Source organism: Tyto alba, unplaced genomic scaffold, assembly GCF_018691265.1.
Source record: "Tyto alba isolate M040663 unplaced genomic scaffold, T.alba_DEE_v4.0 Super-Scaffold_2, whole genome shotgun sequence".
NCBI classification, from domain to species: Eukaryota; Metazoa; Chordata; class Aves; order Strigiformes; family Tytonidae; genus Tyto; species Tyto alba.
Window position 1 is genome coordinate 2,159,283 of NW_024881282.1, and position 23,766 is coordinate 2,183,048.

The window sequence follows — 23,766 nt, forward strand, 5'->3', positions numbered from 1 at the left end:
TTTTGCATACACTGCCTGACACAGCTCCAACCTTCCTGCCTCTGCCCTCTGAAGCTTTTTTTTCTGTCAAGCAGCAGTTGTTCAGCTGCTTGGGGATGATCATCCCCAACCCTCCCAGCGCTCTGACGCTCCTCTCATGTTGGTGAAGCTCTGATTTAAGCAGCTCTCTAAGAATAAAGAATTGCTCCAGCCTTCAGCTGAAGAAAGAAGCAGAACAGTCACTTCCACAATAATAGCATCTGGGAGAGTTGCAGAACAGCATTATTCATTTGCAAAGATTTCAGCAGACTGAATCTTGCAAAAATCCTCACTAAAAACAAAACGTGCAAGAAAAAAACAAATACAAAAAGTGGGGGGAAGAACTGAGAGAAGTAAACCCACACTTCATTGTGATCCCCTTCACTCAGAGTACAAATCAGTCAGATATAAATACATGTATTTATTAAGACATGCTCCTTAACAACAGTGGAAATTTCCAGTTCACCAAATTACCAGTACAGTGCTCACAAAGCCACCTCCCAGAGGCTCGAGCAGCCATGGAGGAGAAGCCACGCTTTCCCAGTTGTAGCTCTGAAATGGATGGAGCGTTATGCCTCAGTTCATCTGTGCCAGGAGCTCTTCGAGTTCTGGTCGAGACTTTAATCGGCTCTTGAAGTCAGATTCTGTGTGCTGTGGAGGGAGGGGAAAAAAAAAATCCAAACAAATCAGAATCACCTCTTGAAATCAAGAGGAATTAAAACCCTCTCTCCATCACTTGAGAGCGGTAAAACAAAAGACTTAAATGCCCACTGAACCCAGGGAGTGGGAAGCCTCAGTGGGAAGTCACTGCAGGCTAGGATCTCATGGGCAGCTCAATTTGAAATAAGAGGAATTCAAACCCTCTCTCAATCACTTGAGAGCGGTAAAACAAAAGACTTAAATGCCCACTGAACCCAGGGAGTGGGAAGCCACTGCAGGCTAGGATCTCATGGGCAGCTCAATTTGGAAGCTGGTGGCAGAGCTTCGTCCTCCTCCCCTACACCCAGACTCCAACAGGAGCACGTTCTGGGGGTAAATCACAGAGGGCAGAAAGCTGGCAGCAAGCGAGTGCAGCAACCACAGGTATGCTTGGTCACCGCATGGGTTACTCTGAAATTCAGCATTGTAGGCTCCTCCTCACCTGGCTAACTGCTTTGGAAAGAGTGAGCAATGGCACTGTGCTCAAAAAGTCAATTGGATGCCTCCAACGCTGCCACTGCCTATCACCGTAGCATCTACTTTCATCAGGAGACCTGGCACTTTCTCCAGAATTTTGCAAGAGCATCCCAAAGTTTTAATCTCTCTTCTGCATTGCCAGTTGTACAAAGCCACCTTGGGTCTCTCTCCTGGGCTTCCTGCCTCAGACTGCAATGACTTTGCAAATGGCACAATGTCACAGTTCTCCCTCTAGAGATAAAGCCATCAGCCAAAATAAAAAAAAAAAGAAATGGCAGCCCTAAGGCAGACACAGGACTGTGACTAAAGCAGAGAAGATTACTGGACTCAGGAGACCTTCTCCTATATTCCTTCTGGTTTTGCAGAGCTGCAGATAACTAAACATTCTTCAAAGGCCACTTAAGAAGCCAACTGTGTTTTCATGTTTGACTTTAGTGTGTTGCCTTCCATTTCCAGCCATTAAAGTCTTTTAGTCCCTGAACAAAAAGAGCCTCCTGGGACGGTTTTGTCTGTAAAGTGACAGAAGTTTAAATATCTCCTTATTCCTGGTCCACCAGTGAGTGGAGTTCTGTCCTGGAGTCCTCAGTGCTGAGAAAACTGTTGGGCCTTTATGCAGAAAACAAACTGAACCCCTCCCATAGAAAATTCCATCAAAACAGGGCACAGCATTTGGGTTTTGCCTCAGCTTTTCTACCAACTGTTCCGTGGAGTTCCTGGTGATTCCCAGATAAGAGGCAGTGAAGGATCGCTGAAGGAAAGCGTTCCCTTCTGAGTCACAGGGAATCTGCAGCAGCAAAGGAAAGCAACTTGCAACCTGCCATCTCTACAGATCTATAGGACTGGCTGGGAAGGTACCTTCTGTGGCACGAGTTATATAAGGCTAAATGGAAAATTAAACACTCATCAATAATTAGAAGTAATGCTTTTTCATAGGCCAAGGGAGGGCCTGGTTCTGGAGATCCTGGGTATCCCTAAGTCTGGGGTAGAGAGAAGCCTCAGGACCAGGTCTGTATTTTCGAAGCAAAGTCATGTCACGCATCATATCTGCTTCCTAAATGCAAAGGTATTGGTAAAATTAAACATACCTCTTTCACTAATAGATGAACACCTTCAGGCTGATTACTCTGAATAATTTCCAAGAGTATCGGAGCAAATGTTGAACTCAAACCGCTGATCTGAAAGAAGAAATAAAAGTGCTGCAGGAGCAGAACACCACATACAAAATGGACTCATTATACTAATGGCACAGGAAGAATCCATTTCAGTATGAGCCTGTGGCAGTCAACCACTTCATTAGAGCAGCACTCTGACTCGTGTGCACACCTCTCGCATACAGCACAGCCCAGAGCTCTCATTTTGGCTCTTCCCTATGAACACTGTGCTTCCTGTCCCTGCCTGCACACTCTCCTGCATATAAAGAGACTTAAGATGCACAGAGATCTTAATCTAGGTCAGACTCTAATACAAAGGCTGTCATGGCAAACCTGCAAGCTCCAGTGTTAACCACACATCAGCTCTCTCCAGTGGAAATGTCCACCTCTAGGTTTAAAATGTAATTCAGCAGAGGTTTAGCATATAGCAAGGGAACACACTGTAAAAAAGGAAAAAGTCATTTCGGAGAAATATCTAATTACCTCAATCAACTGTACACTTTTGAAGCTGGCCCTGATATTAATAGTATTTTTAAATTTCATTGACTTTGTCCAATCATTCATCCTTAAACATGAGTTTTCTACCCGCTGTATCAAGTATTCAGCATAAAACATATAATAAATCTTCTGGCTGAAATACAGAATCCAGGAACCCTTCCTCTGCTTCTACTTTGTGATGAACCTTTAGCAAGAAATCTAATTAGATTTCTTTGTGCTTCAATTTACGCCCAAATCACGCCTTTCATTTGTTCAAGGGACTTAACTCCAATTGTTAAGGGGTTTTGAGAGCCCGAGATAGGAGGTGCTGCACAAGAGCTGCAGCACTATCAGCAAACGCCAGCTCATACCTGGACAACCCTCTGATGGGTAGTAAGGACCCCATCCAGCTGCATTTTGGAACCTCGCTCTTCCAACAACAGCACTTCGTTGGTTTTAGTGGGCATCGCGTAGCTGCAGGAACCACAGGTCAGTGCTTAGGACAGGGAGGATAGATTTGCACTTTACGGAAATGAATCAACCTCCAGCAGCAGAGAATGTGGAAGGAGATTAACTTTTAATGAGAAATTAATTATGCAAACAATGTATCTTGCAAATCAAGCACTGGCAGAAGCCGGGTGTTTTACTGGAAAGAGATAAGGGAGCAGCTTGCAGCACTACTGCCAGCAAAAACCTGTTTCAGCTACAAACACCAGCCTGAGAAGAGAACTTTTAACTTCTTTATAGTTGACAGAGAGCTTTAAAGCAACAGTTCTGACTTATTTTGTAATCTGTTCATCAGAAACACAGCTAAAAACCACTGCTGCAACAAACCACTCAAAAGACATTATTTTTACCTCTGAATTTAAAAGGAGTACAATCAGGCACTGGATCAGATTCTGCTCTCTGCTTAGTGTTACTCCAGAGATGTCAGCCTCCCCATCTCCATTTGCACAACATCAGTAACAACAGGCTACTTCCTACAGCCCCCACGCTTTACTCTAAAATTTTTGCTCTTAAAGGGCAAATCATTTCTTTCTGTACATACTGAACTCTGAATACCAAGCCCCACCTTGGAGGGCACAAGTATGATACAGGGTAATAACACTTTAAATAGAAAGTGCTATCAACAGTCTCAGGCTGTGTGATTTCTCTGCAAATGCTTTCCAGTGCATTGCTGCTGACACCATTATAATTTCTTAGTGTCACCAGGTATCCTTCTGGAAACACCTATCAGTCACCGATGTGTCAGTTTTTAGTGCTGTTTGGTGCAAAAGGCATCACAGAGAGACCACAAGCAACTGATCTGTGGATCCGGAGTTTCAGATCCAAAGCTGACAGTTCAGCAAAGTGGATAAAGAAAACAATAGGTTTAATTGGCATGAACAGGAGCCAGTGTTTATACTCAGAGGTACAGTTAAAGATACACATTTCAGAAAATCACCACTAAGTGTTTTTACCTCCTTACAGCAACGCAATGCTTCTCCCAATGACTACAGTTCCTTGGTGCCTGTATCACATTCCTCAGACTCACTAAAAGCAGCAAAGTTGTTAAGAGGACTACACCTGCTCCGTTGATCTAGCGAGCAACCGAAGCATCCTTTACTACTAAAGTAGTGGGTAGCTCTCCCACAATCTTCAGGGGTTTCACAAGCTCATTCTAGTTTGTATAACGGGTATCACTTGCTTACTGCACAATATATGATCAGAGCCTGGATGAAATGCTATAAAGAAAAAAATAGCAGCAAAAGTCAGCAATACTTTACTACATTCCCAGGCTCAGCACCCACAGATTTAAGCCTTTTTCTCAAAGGAATTAAAAGTAACAGCTATTTTTTTCCTTGAGATCTGTTCAGTCAGTGCCCGAACAACTCCATTTCAGTCTTTTTTATACGAATAAAGCATCCAAAACCATACAGACACATAAAACCAGAACACCAGGCAGATGACAGAAGATATGGATTTACATGTGGGAATCTATTAGCGAGATTAGATTGCACCCTTGACTGCAAGGTATCACCATCTACGAGCCTCACACAGTCTAACACAACGTGATTGCAAGGGATGACAAACACAGGAGCTGCGTTTCTCATACCTTTCGTTCACTTTAATGGAGAGCTGGTTGCAGAGTTTATGCACATATTGAGCAAAACACTCCACTAGACACATATCATAGGAAGTCATGTGGATGTTGACATCTCCATACTCAAATTCAGTCCCAACATTTATCTCTTTCATCTGTATTTTATCCCTTTTCCTCTTTGGAGCCTGTATTAAAAAAAAAAAAAAAAAAAAAAAAAAAGTGTATTTGGAACAAAGCTGGAAATAAAAAACATTAACTCTTGCCCACACAGGAGACCGTACTAGGGTACTCTTTAACAAAGGTTTGCTGAACTGTGTCAAACATATCACAGCCCATCTGTGCTCACTTTCCCTGACTGCAAAACTGGGATGACATTATCTTAACAGATGTTCTTGAGTTGAGCATTTCAGTTCTTGGATGGCAGCACCACAGAAGTCACACAGAAAATACGTGCATACCATGATTAATTTCTTCCAGAAGAAACCAAGGAGTAGAAAACAAACTGCTTTTTATTTCAGTTGCTGCCTTTGAGACAGCTGTCTATATGAGTTATTGTTTTCTCCTTCCACAAAAACTGTCATCTTTCCAAACTTCAGGGAATGTAAAAAGTTTAAATGCAAATAAGACCTGCTTACAATATTCTGCAATCATTTGAAGCTGGGGTGTTAAATTCAGCACCAGGAAGAGATTCCTCCTTCCCCAAACTACTCACTAACTTAAACAATCATGTGCCGGACAAAAACAAGTATTTATGCAGTGTTGCAAGTGGGTACTTCATGTGATATAACACCCTTTACTGAGAAAAGCAACAGTAAACTATTACATTACTCTTTTTTAACATGACTCATCAGCGATGGAATGAATAATACCAACATTTAAATGAGACTGTAAAATGATGGGTCAGCTGAAAGCAAGTACACTAGAGGAGTTCTTATGCCTACCTCCTTTGGGAGCAGGTATTTAAACCTCCCAATACCATGCGTAGGATTGGATCTGTAGTGTCTGTGGCAACCCACAAGCGCATCACCTTAAAAATCAAAGCAGAGCAAACATGTTTCCAGCTGAATGGCAGGCAGCCCTTATTTTAACAACCATACACAGGTGCTTTGAGAGCCCAAAATTCACACTGGGCACAAGAATTTGTCCTCGGCTCTTTGACAGACAGAAGCAGGCTAAGGCTTTGGCTGATCTCTGCCCCACACAGGCAACCTGTGCATCACAGCAAGCCTGTTACAATTCACAGTTGCTTATGGTGAACAACAAATAAGGAAGGAAGAGATTAAATGTGACTCATTTCCCAGGTGAATTCTCAGGCTAACAAAAAAGGAAAAAAAAAACCAAACCAGACTTGTCAGCATCAGTGGATGGTGAGGATACTGATGAAATGTTACATCTGTCTCCTCTGATGTGACAGCAGTGAATCTACTATGATGGATCTGAGCCCCACTTAAGTTTAAATCCAGCCATGATCAAATATTCATGTGCTAGGAAGCCAATTCAAAATGGCATCAGCTTTTATTTATATTTCCTTCTCCAGGGTAAAATGAAACCGTCAATAGTCCTCATTTTAATAAATGAAGCTCAGAACAGCAAAAAGAAACTAAACACCAAGGATCTAAGCCACTCAGTTACGCTCTGCTTCATCAAAATCAAATTCTATTTTAAATTGTGACAGTGGACTCCACCAATACAATAAGCATCAAAGTGGGACCTCACAGGGGTTTAAGTCAGTTCCTGGGCAGTAATACAATGAATAGCATCTGGCTGGTGTCACTCCACAGTGTAATACCATGACTAGTACCACCTGCGTAGCTAAGAACAGAAAAACAGAAGTTAGGGGAAAAAAAAAAAAGGTATGGAAGTGGAAGAGCATCTGCTCAGGCTATTTAACCAGTCCATAGTTGGCTAAAATAAAAAGTAAATCAAAAGGAGTCACAAACACTCAAACGTATGATATTTACTTTGGGTCAATGAAGTTTTGTCTTGCATTGGATTAGTAAGAGGCCTTACCTGCAGCACACAGATGGCCTTCTCTGGGTGTTGCTGTTCTGTAATAAACAGGATAATCATTAAAAGCTCTGATTTTACCCACCTGTGGTAACACAACATATCTGGCCAATCTCCTTAAACAAAGGCTCAAACCCCCAGTTCTTCAGACACAGATTGCTCCCACTCACAAAGAGATTTTATCTTCTTCACATTCTAGAGCCCCTTCAGCTCCCAGACATCAGCTGAAGGTCTTCCCTCCACAATTAAAAGCTTTTCCTTAGCAAAAAGTACTTTTATTGTCATGTATGTTTTCTAACACTGTCAGTAGAAATGACCCAGTGTCTTTAATGCCTTATACTGTGTTTTACTTACTGGGTTTGATTTTAGACCACTCACCTGCTAAGTGCAAACACCTGCTTTAGCAACACTCCCTTCTTCAAGCACAGCACCTGCAATGAGCCATCACAGTCAAAATGCAAACAGCAGGGCAGACACTCAGTTTTCAGCAGTGCTTGCCAGAATACAGCCATTGAAACAACACCTGAGACCCTCTCAATGTACCCGTAACCCTCCCGGTCTCTCCACAGCCTCCAGCCACTATCACTCCCCAAAATACCGCTGCAATAAAGATGAAAGGGATGAAGGAGGATGATGACTGAGGTAACAGTGTGCACCCCCTCACTTTGCTTCAGGATCCAACAAGTTGCGGTGGAAGGCCCTCCTCCCCTTGGTTATAGATCGTGTTCATCCCTCACACCATCCCACCAGGTTACAACAGCCATATGAACAACCCTCGTGCTTGTTTCAGCTCCACACAGACAGAGGGAAATGCAAATCATCCATTGCCAAGAGCTTTGCTGTCACCACAACCCTGCCAGGCAGTAGTATGCCAAAGGGGGGGGGGGGGGGGAGGGGATAATTACCCAGGTAGAGGTTAATTACCAGATGTAGAGGATAACTAGCAGAAGGATAAGGAGGACCAGGGATCTGCTTGTCCCCGAGGGCAGTGCCAGGGCGGGGGTGAGGTATAACAGACCTTGTGTCACTGAGGTGACCCACGTGTGCCTGATGGGGGGTGTTGTGTGGAAGTGTCTCTACCCCTGGCCCATGTACACCACGGTAAGCGACTCAGGGTCAGGTTTGTGTCCCCCCAGTCTATCCCCAGGGCTGAGTTGGGCCTGCCGCCCACCCCCAAAATTTTACAGTAGCAGAGCTGAGCCTGACCCTCCTTGTCCCCAGAACCAGGCCTGTCCCTCCCCTTCCCGCCTCCGAGGCCAGGCCCGGTGTCCTCCCCCGCTTCTAGGGCTGAGCCCGGTGTCCCGTCACAGCCCGCCGGTACCTTCGGCAGCGCCGCGTTCATCCCCACACCTCAGGACGGAGCTGCGTCCGTTGCTCAAAGAGTCCCCACAGCCTCCGCCCGCCGGGGTGGAGGGAAAACGTCAATTTTTAAACATACACACACACACCCCCGGTGCTCGCAAGGCCCCAGTCTCCTAAAAGGGGGAGCGCGGTAATGGCGGACACCTTGCCCCCCTCACGGAACTGCGCGACGTGGCAACGGCTACGCGGTGCACACAACCCTGCTAGCCGCGGCCCGCCCACCGCTCCTCCTCGCCAGCTGGTTGGCCTTCCGCCGCGTCCATCGAGTCGCGGCACGGCGGCCATGTTGAGTGTGTCCTGCGTGGAAGGGCGCCCGTGGCACAGCCAGCCCCCGCCCCGGCGTGGTGCGGCGGCCATCTTGAGTGTGGCCCGGCCTAGAGGCGGCCATGTTAGCGCGGCGGGAGAGCGCTGTGAGGGGGAGCGGGGGTGGAGGGCAGCAGGGGTCGAGCAGGCTTCAGGGCCAGGTGGTTTGCGTTCACGAGTCCTCAGCCAGCTCACGTTGGTCCCGCTGGCCGTGGGATCAAGGCGAGGACCCCATGGGGTCTCAGCAGGCCCCTGCTCCCAGACCCTGTGGGGTGTGAGGGCAGCTATGGCCGGCCTGGGTCTGCAGGCCTGAGGCAGGGCTGGAGGATTTGGAACTAAACCTGGCTGGTTTGGCTCTGACATCTGGAACGAGCACTGCAGAGGGTTTGGGTTTTTATGGTTGCGGAGGCAGGGTCGGGCCTTACCCTGTAGTCAACAGTCGTGTAATGGTTAGGGGTTGACTCTGTCTGTGCTGGCAGGCTGCTGCAGGCCTTGAAAATGGAGTGCATCAGCATGAGGTGTTCGGGCCCTATGGCAGGCGTGCTTTCAGCTTGTGGGGGAAGCAAAGAAACTATTTCAGCAGCAGACTGTTCCCTCTGAAGGCAGAGTGTATCCTGCCTTACTTACACCGTTTTGATCCCAGCTGCTGTCTGGAGGCACTTATCTAAATTTGCTGTTGGAAGACTGTAGGAAGGATGGACTGTTAAGGAACTTCCTGATTTGGAGCATGCGTTTCCCAGTGGGAGAGGAGGTGGGCAGGGGGGTCTGCTTGGCAGAGCAGGGTGGGAAGAGATGGGTGCTCTGTGGCCCTGTGCCCCGCAAACCAGCCAGTCTGGAGTTGCCTTGGGAAAACCCATCCCATTGCAAACTGCCCCCTTCTGTCATTCCACCTTTATTTTCTTCATTAGGCCATCTCTAATACAAGTTGTCATTTCTCCTAGGCTCTTCCCTGCTCCATTCTCTCCTGTATGGCCCCAGTTTTCCCCTTGCGTGGCAGATACTCCTGCCCATTTCCCTAAGCCCCCATCTTAGAGCTGTCCATTTGGGGCAGCAGCTGCCTGGCAGCTTGATTTCGGGTCAGGATTTCCAGCTCTGCTGACTGATTGCTGCTCCAGTTGCTTTCGGCTGGAGCTGTCAGGGCTCATGATAGACTCTCTCTCTCCAGTTCATCTGCGTTCACTGATGTGGCAAGTCTCCTCTGCTGCAGACCAGACTCCTGCATTTGATTGCTCCATGATCCACACTGCCAGGTCCTGTCCTGCATTTCTGAGTGCCTGGAGCTCCTGTTATATGCCTGACACCCCAGATGTTCATCCCCATTGCAATCTGGTGCATGGAGGGGAGAGGAGGAACATGAGGGGACAAGGTTTGTCTGAAAAAAGAGCCCAGGTGGGCTCTGTGCCATGCACACAGCTGTGCTGTCTCCTCCAACCACTCAGCGTATGGAGGAATAAGGGAGGATCAGTGCCACCTTTGCTCTCTCCTCCACGTTTTGCAAGGACATGGGCTCCCAGCTCTGAGCTGTGTTTTCGTGGCACTCCCCGGACACGACAAAACTGCTTATGTGGAACGGATGTTGTACTGCCCTTTGATCTCACCTCGAGAGCCCCAGGCAGGGCCACCCTGGCAGTGACACTTGTTCGATAACTCCAGGGTGCTTCAAGCAAGGAGCACTGTGTGAGTCTGCGCTGGGTTAAGGCTGGCATTCCCATTCCAGGAAAGCTGGGCTTCTCCTACAGTAAACTTTGAAGACCTGGAAGAAATTCCATGCTTGAGGAGGGGCTGCTATAACGGGAGGGGGACTGACTGGTCCTGTATTTGAGGGGACAGGCTGTGATGGGCACTGAAATGAAGAGCAGGTCATGCTTACAACGCCCTTTTGTTCCATGACCTCAAATGCTGTGTGCTCATGGAGGGGCGCTACACCCCCTAATTGCCTCTGCCCCTCATGGGGACTCATCTTTTGGCCACTCACAAAATGTGGCTGAGGAGGGAGCATTGCCCCAAACTGAGTTTGAGGTACAGCAGTCACTGCAAAACATATTGCAGGAATCTCCTTCCCGATGACCATCACTGGCCTATGTGTCTCAGTGGAAAATGAGTCCATCTCTCCGGTGTGGAGTTTCTCTGACACCTATCATAGATGGGTACATTTTAAGGCCAAAAGGGACTGTTAAATGATGTAATTTTTTGTCTCCTGCACATTGCAGCCTATAGATTTCCACTGACTTACAGCTGTATGGAAGCAGATCACTCCTGTTTCGATGAAAGCATCTTTCTCATAAAGGCTCCTGCTCTTGATTTTCTCTGGATACAAAGATAGCTCTGCTCTTGGCAGCTTGTTCTGGCGGCTGAGCACCCTCTCTTTTAAAAACGTGGACCTTCTTTCCAATTTGAATGTTTCTCAGCTTCAGCTCCCAGCTGCCTGTCCTCACTGTGCTTTTCTTTGACTAATGAATCGTTTCGCAGCCAGGTAACCGAATCCCTGCTTGCAGGAACGCAACCTGCCTTTTTGTGACATTTAAAAAAAGAAGCCAAGGTGTTGCTTTGTTGCTTTCTCCCTCAGCCACAGAAACCCAAAACACTCATTTTCTATACTGTGCTAAAAAAAACCAGGGAGCTCTTCTTAAGGCTCCCTCTGCTGCTAAGAGGGCCAGGCCTTGCTGGAGGGATAATTTCATCCATCCTCTTCAGCTTCACTACAGATTTCTCTCCCCATCACGTAGCTGGGTGTGCCCTGTCAATGACCCAGCTTGGTGCACAGCAGAGGTGATGCTCAAGCAGTTTGCGACCTCCACAGAAGGCTGTTGCAGGCTCCCTGCCCCTTCTCCATCCGCTCTCTATCATGCTGTCTGGAGGAGCAAAGCTGTCATAGGAGAGTTGTGATCCAGTACCTGAAAGTCTACATTTCTTTTTGGACTTGTCCGATTACAAAAACAATCAAAAAGTGTTTAAATACACCTTAGAAAAAATTTTCTGATAGGTGTGTCTCCTCTTCTACTTTCTGCAGTGCTTTGCTGAAGGCCCACAGCAGTTGGTGGGATGATCTCCCCTGGCTCCAGCAAGTGGAGGCAAATCCCTCAGTTGCTTTATCTTGAAAGCCTCATCCATATCCCCTGGCAGCCCCTCGGGCTGAAACCTCTTTGGCAGGCAATGCAGAAGTGTTCCCTTTGCTCAGCGCAAAGAGATGCTGAGGCTGAGCAGAGCTGTTGTGATAAAAATAATTGTTACTAACAGTCAAGACTTCTCCCTGGTAGAGAGCCTGTTTTCCCAGGGATCGGATGGAAATATCCCTGAATCCATACTGACACATAAACAAGGACAATATATGTTTTTAAAATGATGTTGGAATTGTTTGAATCTGGTCTCTGAGTCTGGATTCCCTTTCACTCCCGTGTAGGAGAGAAGCCACATGACCATTGCCACAGCAAGGGGGAATCGCTCCCAAACGATGGGTGCAAAGCTGAATGCGAGCTCCTGCTTATATCTTTTATTAAAACTTACTTAAATTTAATCACCTTATTAAAGACACATTTTCGGTTCACTGGCAGTTCAAGGCCTGGAAAAAAAAAAAAACCTTGGAGAAGCAGTTAATGATGTTGAGGGAGTACAAATGAAATGATCAAAAATAGAGAGCGTAGACCATTTGGTTTTCAAAATGCTGTCTAATTCTGCACCTGGATTGTGAATGCTGGTAGGGGTGAAACTCATGTCCGAGAACAAGACCCCTGGAGTGGGAAGGTTCAATGAATGTTTCTGTTCACTGGGCAGAGATGGAGCACAGAGACCACGGCTGGAGACACCCAACGAAGGACATTCGTGGCCGAGGGTGACCTACCTGCAAGCAAATCCCTGCCGAGAGCCTGTGCCCCCTTTGGCTACATGGAGCATTTACAAATCCAGGAAAGTGGCTCATGTGGAGATGGAATACTATTAGTTTCAACCCATGATCTTTTTCAAAGAGGAGATGGATTTGGGGCATGGTGTCCCCTTAGCAGAAGAGATGAGATGATGAGATGTAGCCCTCAGGCTGTGGAGAGGCAGGGGTTGAGATGTGAGAGGGTGCAAGAGAACAAAATTATCTGGCAACGACCACATTTAGGAGGACTAAATGAGTGGTGGATGCCATTTCCCTGACCATCAGAACAGAGAGGCTCTGGAACAATCTCCTAGATGGGAAAATGGTGGAAAACCTACCCATTTCCAAGTGGAAAATACCCCATGGAGCATTATTTGGGCCTTGTTGAGTGGATCACCAGAGATTTGCACCAACATCAGCATGAAACGACCATGGGGGAGCTGCAGACCCCAGAGGGCTCTGTGATTGAGAACATTCTTGTTTCAGGCAGCCAAATTCCTGGGAATTCCTGAGCTGGATTCCTGAGATATTCCTGGCAGGTGATACCAATGACAGCTGAAGCCCAAGGGGGTGAGTACTTTTGAAAAATCACATTTTGTATTCAAATTCAAGCAAGAGAGTATTGATCGGTGCGGGATTGCACCAGTGTTGGAGAGGAAGGAGCAAGGCTGCATGGGCGAGAGGCATCCTGAAGCCAAGGTTTAAACAGGAGGGGCCAGGGTGCAGCTAGGAGCCTCCTCATTCACTGAAGCTTAAGGGTGAGCTGGGCAAAATGGGGAGAAATGGGCAAAAAATAGCTAAAGGGAGAGCTGTCCCTCTAGGTGGGGTTCTGGCCTCTCTCCCAGGCAGGGAGGGAGCTCTAGGCTGTTTGTGAACAACAGGCCCAGACACCACAAAATGGTGACACTGGGAATCATTGCCCTTGCTGGGAAACATCTCCCTACTGCGAGGGTTCCACTGGGGCCGTTGTGGAGTGTCCCCAGGAGACGCTTCTCTGACAGGAATATCTGAATCAGTTTAGGTCTAGGCTTTTGGTCTAAGGACTTTGCTTGTTCCTCACACCTTGGGGCTGCTCCTCTTCCTCACAGTTCAGGGGTTTCAACGAGCAAGATTTCACCCCAGCGTCCAGAAAACCCACCCAGCCATCGTTAAGCTCCAGAGTGAACACCCCTCCCCTCCCGGGAGGCAGAGGCCGCCGAGCCCCGCCCCCTCCCGTAACGCCCCGCCCCTCCACCTGTGATTGGCTCTGCCTCACAGAGGTAGGCGGGGTTGAACGCGCACGCAGCGCGACGTGCAGCGCGGGGGGGTGCGTGCGCGGGGCGGGGCTGCGCGGCCGCGGTGTGAGGGCGGCGGGAGCGCGGGGGGAAGGAGCCCGGCCCTGAGGGGAGCGGCGGCACCTCCTCACCTAGCCCGCTGCGCCTCGCCGGAGCTACGCGCCCGCAGGCTTCGCTGAGGGGAGGAAGAGAAGGAGGAGGCGGGGCGGGGACGGAAAGAAGCGAGCAGAGAGCCGGTCGCGGGTCCCGCCGCGGGGAGCGGAGCGAGCGCGGGGCGGCGGCGGCTCCTCCATCATGTCGGCGGGCGGGGACTTCGGTAACCCGCTGCGGAAATTCAAGCTGGTGTTCCTGGGCGAGCAGAGTGGTGAGTCACCGGCTCGGTCCGGGTCTCCCTCACCGGCTCCTCCCTTCCCCCCTCACCGCGGAGGACCCACCCTTATGGGGGTTGGGGGGTCGCGCCTGAGGGGATTCTCCCCCCTCTCCTCATCCTCCGGGGGGGATCGGCTGTGCCATAACCCCAAGTTATGAGGGGAAAAGGGGGTCTCGCACCCCATCCCTGAAGCTTTCCGTAGGGTGGGGGGCTGCCTCTGGGTGTTCCTCTGGGTGTTTGCCTCCCCCTTGCAGAAGCTGCTCTGCCTTGTGGTCGCTGCTCCTTGGGTGACAGGGATCGAGCATGGTTTAGTTATGCTTTTTTTTAAAAAAAAAACCCACACCAAAAACCCAACGGCCGCATCTCCAGAAACAGTTGCTGATTCATTTGATCCCAGCTTCTCTGTTTTTTTGGGGGTAGGAGACTCAGTCCCAGGTGCTTTCTGTGTAAATACAGCATTTTTCGAAAATGGAGTTGTCTTGCCAAGGTGGATCCAATGCTCTAAAGGTTTAATTCAGTCAATGAGATTTTCTTCCCTGTTTTTGGAATCAAAAAAAAAAAAAAAAAAAAAGACCCAAACGATGGATCCTCCTTTCTCAGTAGAAGGCCTCTATCTCCAATACTTCATTTTAAATCCTTCACTTTGGAGAGTTTTCTGAAAAAATGCTTGTTTGTCAGATGCTTTGTGTAATCGTGGTCAGATACTGAGTGATCTTTGACATAATGAGTAGGTGCAAAATATTTTCTGTTTCAGGGTGGGGTATTTGCTCCCTCAGCCACCTTTGGTCTCTATGTGGTAGGAGATGATGAAATAGTTGTGTTTTTTTTTTTTTTTTTTCCCCAAATGACTTATCTTAGTGTTCTCTCACTCATTGGTAGATGAGCTTGGTGATAAGGCTGCTATTAAAATTATTTACCTATGCATTGGTGATTTTCTTTAGTCTGTTCCTTTCATCCTTTTTTTAAAAAAAAAAAAATATATTTTTTAGCATTGCAACAGCCCCTCTTCATATTAGGGATTCAGGGAGCACAAGTTCAACTGGGGTATTTTTTTGGGGGTAAGTCACCTGATCTGCTTGGTGAGGTGCTATTTGGCCAGCCATTTTATGAGGATTTTGGAAGAGGGTGGTGTGTAGAAGATGCTGGGGGATTTGTTTAGTTTTGTTTTTTTTTTTCTTCCCCAAGGTATTTGATAACGGGTATCTTAAGTATTAGCTGTGCATTTGCAAAATGCTTGTCTTGTTTTACTGTATGTATGAGTTTTGATTTCATGAAGCTTTCTGAATACCTCTGTGGAAGGTTGTAGCACCTGGTGCAGATCTTAAATCTCAGCTGCTCTTAGTTTACACGTGGATTTCTTGTCTGTCTATTCTGGCAGACATAACATCAGATATCTTGCTGTTTCTAGTCTGTGTAATTTTTTTCCCTTCTCATCTAATATCTGTGTTTGTACTGGAAGGTTTTAAATAATTCCTGTTCATAGCATTAAATCTGGGGAGGAGAGAAGGGGTTTTATGGATATAGTGTAGCAAAAGACTTCTAACTAAATACATGTAGTGCTGCAACTGCTGTCTTGTCTGTGACTTACGGATGGGTTCAAGCTAATTTGAATCTGGCTGGTTAGGGCCTGGCTAGCAGCTGCGGTGTGGGTTTCAGACCTGCCTTTGTCTCAGATCCTGGGCGATGACTCCGTGACTGATCTGTGCTGAACTCAGTGCTAAACATGGTGATGCTGATGGCAGTGTAGCCCTCCGTGTCCACACAGCCCACGGGTGCTGCAGCGTGGGTATGTTCCAACACGGCGCTTGGATGATTCCTGTCTGTGAGGGAGAAACGGCTTTTTCAGAATTCAGCTTGGATCTGTATAGATACTGCTGTTATGATGTCATTCTGTGTAATTTTTTTACTGCCCAAAGGGTGTACAGCTCCCTTTACAAATGGCTCCTGGAAGAAGAAATGCCCTAATAATGTTCTGTATAGTGGAGATAATTACAGAAGCATCTCTAATGCTGCAAAGGGAGTTTGAGCGAGCTTTGCTTTCACATAGCTCCCTTTGTCATTCTTTGTTTTGAAGGTTAAGGGAAATGTAGAAATAAAGTTTTTATAATAGCAGCTTTCATAAAGGTGAAGATCTCTTTGTACAACTGTTGCACTGGATTGCTGCATTTGCTTCCTGTTCAGCTAAAAGGTTGTCTGCCCTGTTGGAAGGCTGTAATTAAAGATACCCTACTGCTGCTGGTAGGGAGGCTGAATGCTTCTGCTTCGTTTACATTCAGGGACTTCACAATGACAAATGAAATGTTATAAAGGACTACCATGTCGATTAGCTGCCTCAGCAACCAAAGCTGGCTAATATCAGACCTTCCATGCTGACTGTATACAGTCTCTCCAATAAATTTGTATGTTATGGATGAGAAATTCTGAACTGGAGTTCATTACTGTCCAGGCGTTACAGCCCTTCCATGAGACTGTGTGAGCAAAGATGATACCATTCCACGTGAGGTCTGGAAGCCTCTCTAGATGATTTATTCTTATTTGAAAGTGGGATTGCACAGTGGATGCGGTGTCTGATTTTTGCTGGTATCCTCAGCCATATTGTGGGAGTTCAATGCCGTATACCTAGGCATTCGTGTGGACTGCAGTGATTCTTCCTAGTTACGCTGTTGGCACTAGCTGCAGATTCTCATTCCTACTCTAAGGATGATGATTTTTTTTTTTTAAAGCCCCTTCTTTCCTTGCTCCCTAATCCCCAAAATCTTGTCTCCCATGCCTGTTACTCACATTGTCTGCCTTTTTTGCGCCAGCTCCTCGAGCTCTCAGCGCCGTGGTGAGCAAGCTGACACATCTCTCTGCAGCTCTGTCCGTAGGTCCTGCCGGTGCTGCTGAGGTGGTCGGCGCTGGTGTGTGTTGGTTAAATGGCATCAGGTCACTTACGGCTCCTTTCAGGATTTACTGCAAGTCATTGCCTCTCAACAGCAATATGGTTGTTGTCCCCCACGCCCCTCCCCAGCCTGGATACTTGACGCATGTACTGTGGATTCATCACGAGCCTGCAATATAATCCATGTCCAGCTAGAAGAAGCTTCTCTTTCTTTCTGTTTTGTTTTTTTTTTTTTTTTAAACTTGTAGTACAAGGATATAGCATTGAGTGGCTAGCAAGAAGGCAGCTTCACCAGTGCTTGCCTTAATTGAATTACTTTTCTCAATGATTGAAGATTATACAGAGTTGAGCAGTTTTAAATATGCTAATCTTTTACTGAAAAATCAGGGAGCTCTGTGCTGAGGGATTAGATAGAGCTAGTATGTGTGTGTGGGAAAGTGTGCTTTGTACTGCCTTTGATCTTGTTTTATCAGGTGATTTTCATCAGTCCTAATGCCTCAAGTTTAAGAAATTCTGATTTCTGGATCACATCAGTTAGTGTACACATCACCTGTGTTAGGGTAGCTTGCAGTATATGGTATATATTCAAATTATTAGTGACATCTTCATTTCTATCTTACATAGGAACACTGCTTCTTAATACATTGATTTTTTGATGGAGTGGGCAGAACTGAATGCTGGGGCACCGCAACAGAAATATTCTTTCATCACGTGGCTTTGTGCTGCAGCTTTTATTGGCGAGCAAGTCTGAAGGGCATTAATACGTGCAGAAAGCAAAATAAGTCCCTGTTGTCTCTTTCTCCTGTCATTTCTGCATTGCATAAGATCTTAAAAAAATGTTAATTTGTTCTAACTTTATTCATCAGGAACTGAGATTTTTTTTTTTTAATACTGAAAAAACTGAGAAGTACAATATAATAATTTAAGGAATATAACTGTTTGGAAACCACTAATGAACTGTACTGTTGCATAAGGATGTTGGTACAGGCACTGCTGAACAGCATGATGTGTTTCATTAGATAAGTGGAGAACTGCAGGTGGTTCATGTGTAACATGAAGCTGCTGTAACAATGGTCACAATTAAGCCTGTCTGCAGAGACTGGCATCCCAGTGCAACTTAAAACTCTCTGCTTTTTAAGGAATTTTCAGCTTTAAGAGCTCCAGAGCGCTATTAGCTTTTCCCACCAATGGTTTAAAATCTTATCCGCTTTCCTCCTGTTCGTTTTCTGATGTCTTGGTTTTCTTGTGGCTGGATCTTCAGATATTTGGGTTTATATTTGAACTGTATGTGTGTTCCGCAAGTTGCTGAACTTAATTTTCTTGGGTACATATGGAGGCTGAATATTGTCTTGGTTCTTCTCTTCTCTGAAATAGCCCCTCCTGTAGCAATGTCTGGAAGAAGCACATCAGACTTGGAGAAGAAGACTTAAATGTTTTGTGGTGCCTGTTCTCATGGTGCCTTTTGATCCCTGTCTGTGGAAGCCTCTGAAGGATCTAGATCTTTTCTTCAGAGGAAGAATAGCTGTGCCTTTCTGCACGTTGGTATGTTTTTCTGTCTGTATCTGAAAAATAATTTATGAACTTGGAAGGAAAGGATCATCTTATCACTTGATCTAAAAGAATGGATTTTATATCTGCAGCTGTTTTGGGGTGTCTGGTGGTACTTGGCACTTTCTTGGCACACGATCCAGGTTTTTGCGAAGCTGATATCTAAGGCTTTTGCTGAAGCTGTAAATGGGACTAACAGAGAAACAAAGGTGAGGAACCTCATCTGAGGTCACCTTAGCAGAAGGTCTAGCATTTGGAAATTATAAGAGCCAACAGTTGTCAGCCATTCTTCTTGACTTCACTGATCATTAAAAAAATCTTTTCTGCAGTCAGTTTGTAAGGAAGCAGCTACCTTCCGATTTACCTCATAATTTAGTCCATGTGTTTAAAGGCATTTGTTATGTTCATGCATGTACAAGTACCAGCTGTATACACTACTGATGAAAAAAAAACCCAAACAAACCAATGAACCAAAACATTCAAACAAAAACTCAATGTTTTGAAATGTGTGTCAGAAGAAACCAAATTTTGCTGTCTTGATGAGGACACCATCAGACTTTTTCAAGACAACCTCCCAAACTTACCTGTGAGTCCTGTAACCTGCAAGAACAGTTACCTTGTGACAAGTGAATGTTTCTGAAAGGATGTGGGAGCAGGGTAGAACAAGACTAAAAGCACTATTTTGAAAATTAACAGATATAATCAAAATGATTATCAGTTTGAAGCATTAGTATAAATTATTTAGGGAAGTAGTCTAAATTAGAAAAGTGTGGAAGTAGTTACATGAAAAATGTGTGTGTCTGCAAACAAACAGCAGTCAAAATGTGGACTGGCAGTGAAAGTAGAATTTTTCAGGCCTGTTTTCTTGATTTATTTACTGAGCTTACACAGAGTTGAAAAGCTAAATGGATTCTTTGTTTTCCCCTCGGCATAAACCAAACTCTTCTGGCTCAAATATATTGAAGGGCCCAGGGACAGCGAACAATTGAATTACTTTACATCAGATGTTTTCTTTTTAGGTTCAAAACATGATGGGCTAAATATGTTTTGGAATATTTGAGTAATATTAACTGAAAAAATGGACTTTTTTGGTGTGTTTCAGTAGTATTTAACTTGTACCCAAATGCAGCTCAGTGCATCACAAAGGAGAAATGCTTATCTGGGAAACAAATATTACATGAAACTAAACATAAATAAATGGTTTTCACCCATATGAACTGTGTAGTGGTTCAGTAAATGTGTGTGTTTATGTACATATATTATACTTGGAAAATATCAAACATAGTGCAAAGGCCATACTGGGTGTTTGTGATCCTTTTGAGATGGAAATCATTCTCATGGGTTGTCAACCAGTAAAAATACCAATTTAAGAAAATAACCAACTCTTACTGCAAAGCAGGATCAAAATTGGGGGTTTAGGTGGAAAGACTTCCTACTCCTGATGTCGAGCGCAACTCTGATTGTAAAACATGCTACTGAACTCTCCCCTTGTTGGATACGTGGACTGATTTTTTTTGTGTGCCACTGAGTTCTTGAGCCTGTTGCTTGCTTCTGGCTACCTCCTGTTGAGTCTGTCAAACAGAGTTCAGTCTGCAAATTAGGAAGGAAGTCCTTATTCAGCTGTACTGCACAATAGTGGCATTTGTTTAATTAGACTTTTTAGAACAAGGGTGTAACTTTCCTTTTTTGTTCCCTGTTAGCACATTCTCACTGCTGGACCACTGTAAACTATGATGAGTCAGCACTGCCAGAATGCCAGGGCATGGTTTCCCAGTCTGCTGTGTTTTGAAAAGACTTCTTGGACTTCTGGCATACCCAGTGTGATGCTAACTGGTTTAGTTACAGTGTGCACTGAGGAATACGTCGTATGATGTCATGAAGTTCCTTGAGACTCTTGATAGTGATGAGAACCAGTTAAAGACAGTATGCACTCCAAAGCCCCTTTCCTTCTCTTAGAGCATTTTTGTCAGTGTTACAGCATCCTCCTTTAGTCCCATCATAAAGACCAGAGCTGGAAATGCCACTCCACTGCGCTGGAGTCTAACTGCTAACTCTGCAAGCTAATCCTGCTTGACCTTGGCCACTTTCATCAGTGCAGGTGCCTGGCTAAGTACAGGTGCACACTGATATTGCTCATGGTAGTTGCTTCCATCTTAATGCACAAAGTTGGGGTGTGCTTTTAAGAGTTCCCATGGCTTGACTAGCTGCCAGTATCCCCTAGAGATGCAATGCAGCTATTCTGAGATTTGCAGGCTCGTAGTGTTCTCTCATCCAGACATGTGTAGGTGTCATCAACACACAAAATTAAAGCTTTGGTTTAAATCTAAAGTATATTTGCCCAGAACTGAAAGAATTGGAAAGAAATATTGAAACAATACTGATGAGCAGGTAGCTATTTGGCTTCAGACATGGCCAGAACCAGCTGTGCCAGTGGAAGATGTGGGTAAACCTGCTAAGGAGAAAATGTTTTTAACTTTCACTTGGTCTCTTTTATGTCTTGAATTGTGACCTTTGTACTGTTAATGTTTGCGACCATCTAAATGAATGCCATTTATCCTCCTAAGTGACATTTTTTTAATGATTTGCTTCTAGGAGAGCAATCAGCAGTTGCTGCAGGAAAAAAACAAAACACCACTCCAACATTTCTGTAATTAATGCAGAGGCCAGTTCATTCCATTCCTCAAAATGCTTCCTGCTACGCTTCCTGCATTTGCCCCTGTCTAGGTTTGAGTTACAGCCAGTTCATTTCTTTAATGCTCTTGATGTGTAACACAAAGGGAAGGGAAATTAAATCTAGAATAGATGTGTGTAACCAAAAGAAGAGGGGCCCTTGGAGGGTACAGTCTCGCCAGCAAAGCTCCAAGCAGTGGCTGATGCAGGATTGACAAGATTCCTGTCAGTTTGATCTCTGCCAAGGGGTCTAAGTAGTGGTTGCTGGAGTTGGGGAGGGTGAGTTCCTGCTAACAGGTTGAGAGTTCGGCCCTGCAGAGGCTCTGAAGCCGTCTGCACGGAAACAGGCAGGCAGCATTGTATTAATCTGAGTGCAGAAGTGTTTCTCTGCAGCTTGTAGGGCTAGGCACTTCATTTGTTTTAATGAAGATGTTACCTTCTCTGGGAGTAGAAAATATTCACTCATTACCGACTCTCTCCTCTTCTGCTGGCACAGAAATGGCCGTGAGAAACCCTACTTGTCAGTGATGGGAGGATTCTGAACTAGATGGGTGATTGAACCATCCAGTGCGTGTCTGAGGTGGCGGAGGATATGGAGAGAACAAAATTTATTGTAAGTGCTGCGAGCAAAAGCATAGTGTGCACACAGAGATCAATAAATCTTGGTGAGAGCAGCATGAGCTCAGAACCAGGGTAGAGGGCATTTGGTTAGAAATGCAGGGAGTGCAGAACACTCGCTTTTGGAAGAGCAACCGAATCTGCAGGTAATGTTTCCTGATGGATGCAGTCAGTATTGTGAACATAGAGGAACAGGACTTAACTTACATGTGTAACAGAATTAATTGGCGGTGAAACACTGCTGCAGTGTCTTCTCTTTCAAAGGAAGTTCTGATCCCTTGACTTTACTAGGCAGCAGTAGGCAGGTCCCTATGCTAGAGGTTTGCTGCCTTATTTGTCTTGTCTATATTACCTGATTTTTATTTTCTTCCCTCCTCTCCCCTGGTTTGAGATTGATGCATTTGCTGCTGAAGCAGTTTTTGAGTATTGTGTCCTTGACTCACTCAAAATGGCTGAAAAGTCTCTTGTGTCTGCATAAAAGCTAGGATGGAATTACTAAAGCTGAACTTCTGCTGCTTACTTGGATAAAGCTGTAGGAGAATATTTCAGCAAAGAATCATTTAGGTTGGAAAAGACCTTTAAGATCATTGAGTCCAACCATTAACACAACACTACCAAGTCCACCACTAATCCATCTCCCTAAGTGCAACGTCTACACCTCTTTTAAATACCTCCAGGGATGGTGACTCAACCTCTTCCCTGGGCAGCCTGTTCCAATGCTTGACAATCCTTTCAGCAAAGAAATTTTTCCTAATATCCAATCTAAACCTCCCCTGGTACAACTTGAGGCCGTTTCCTCTTGTCCTATCTCTTGGTGCTTGGGAGAAGAGACCGACCCCCACCTCGCCCCAACCTCATTTTAGGTCATTGTAGAGAGCGATCAGGTCTCCCCTCAGCCTCCTCTTCTCCAGGCTGAACCCCCCCAGTTCCCTCAGCTGCTCCTCACAGCACTTGTGCTCCAGACCCTTCCCCAGCTCCGTTGCCCTTCTCTGGACACGCTCCAGCACCTCCAGGTCTTTCTGGAGAGAAAACTGAGCCCAGTATTGGGGATGCGGCCTCCCCAGTGCCGAGTACAGGGGGACGATCCCTTCCCTGGTCCTGCTGGCCACACTCTTGCTGACACAAGCCAGGATGCTGTTGGCCTCCTTGGCCACCTGGTCACACTGCTGGCTCATATTCAGCTGGTTGTCAACCAGCACCCCCAGATGCTTTTCCCCTGGGCAGCTTTCCAGCCCCTCTGCCCCAAGCCTGTAGCGTTGTGTGGGGTTGTTGTGCCCCAAGTGCAGGACCTGGCCCTGAGCCTTGTAGAACCTCATACAATTGGCCTCAGTCCATCGGTCCGGCCTGTCCAGGTCCCTCCGTAGAGCCTTTCTACCCTCAAGCAGATCAACGCTCCCTCCCAGTTTGGTGTCCCCTGAAAACTCATTGAGGATGCACTCAATCCCCTTGTCCAAAACACTGATAAAGATACTAAACAGAACTGGCCCCAGTACTGAGCCCTGGGGAAGGAACACCAGTTGTGACCAGCCACCAGCTGGATTTAACTTGATACACTACCACTCTTCGGGCAGCTGAACACAGCTGGAGGAGGCTTACATTAAAATGGCTGAAGAAAGTCTGAGTTTGGTGTATCATCTAAAGGAAATCCCAAGCTTTTTTTTTTTTTTTTCTTCCTGACCTTGACAAAGAGATTTTCACAGGGTGGGTCTTTTCCAGCCCCTCATTTCCAGACCCACCCACTGGTTCAGGTTCTTGTAATTCCTTTTCAGCTTTCCAAGCTGCCTCCATGTATTCAAGTCATAATTATGTTCCTATTATTTCTGTTCTTCCAACTTCCCTTTTTTTTTTCATAGTGGAGTTATCTTTTGCCTTTTTTGCTGAGCAATCATTGGAGTGGCTTTTATCCACAATCATACAATTAACTTTGACCATAGTTTTTTTCTACTTTTTTTATTTTTAGTTGCTCTTA

At 45.9% G+C, this 23,766-nt stretch overlaps 2 protein-coding genes across 3 annotated transcripts in view; one reads left to right on the plus strand and one right to left on the minus strand.

The window, feature by feature from the left end:
* Positions 1-419: 419 nt before the first annotated feature.
* Positions 420-8,480, minus strand: MRPL48 (mitochondrial ribosomal protein L48). The gene is made up of 8 exons (XM_032991084.2): positions 8,234-8,480; positions 7,291-7,343; positions 6,916-6,953; positions 5,847-5,932; positions 4,918-5,090; positions 3,194-3,296; positions 2,280-2,369; positions 420-669 (listed from the first exon to the last, which is right to left on the minus strand). Exons 1-8 carry the CDS (start codon positions 8,252-8,254, stop codon positions 595-597), a joined length of 639 nt encoding a protein of 212 aa, XP_032846975.2. The 5' UTR covers positions 8,255-8,480; the 3' UTR covers positions 420-594.
* A 5,281-nt stretch (positions 8,481-13,761) lies between these two features.
* The window catches only part of RAB6A (RAB6A, member RAS oncogene family), a 65,785-nt gene continuing 55,780 nt past the window's right edge, over positions 13,762-23,766 (plus strand). Inside the window, exon 1 of one of the 2 annotated variants that reach the window (XM_032991170.2) lies at positions 13,762-14,074. In XM_032991170.2, the coding sequence (XP_032847061.1) occupies positions 14,005-14,074 (70 nt within the window). In that variant the 5' untranslated portion in view covers positions 13,762-14,004. The remainder of the gene's footprint in view (positions 14,075-23,766) is intronic. The other variant, XM_032991169.2, reaches the window with a different exon arrangement.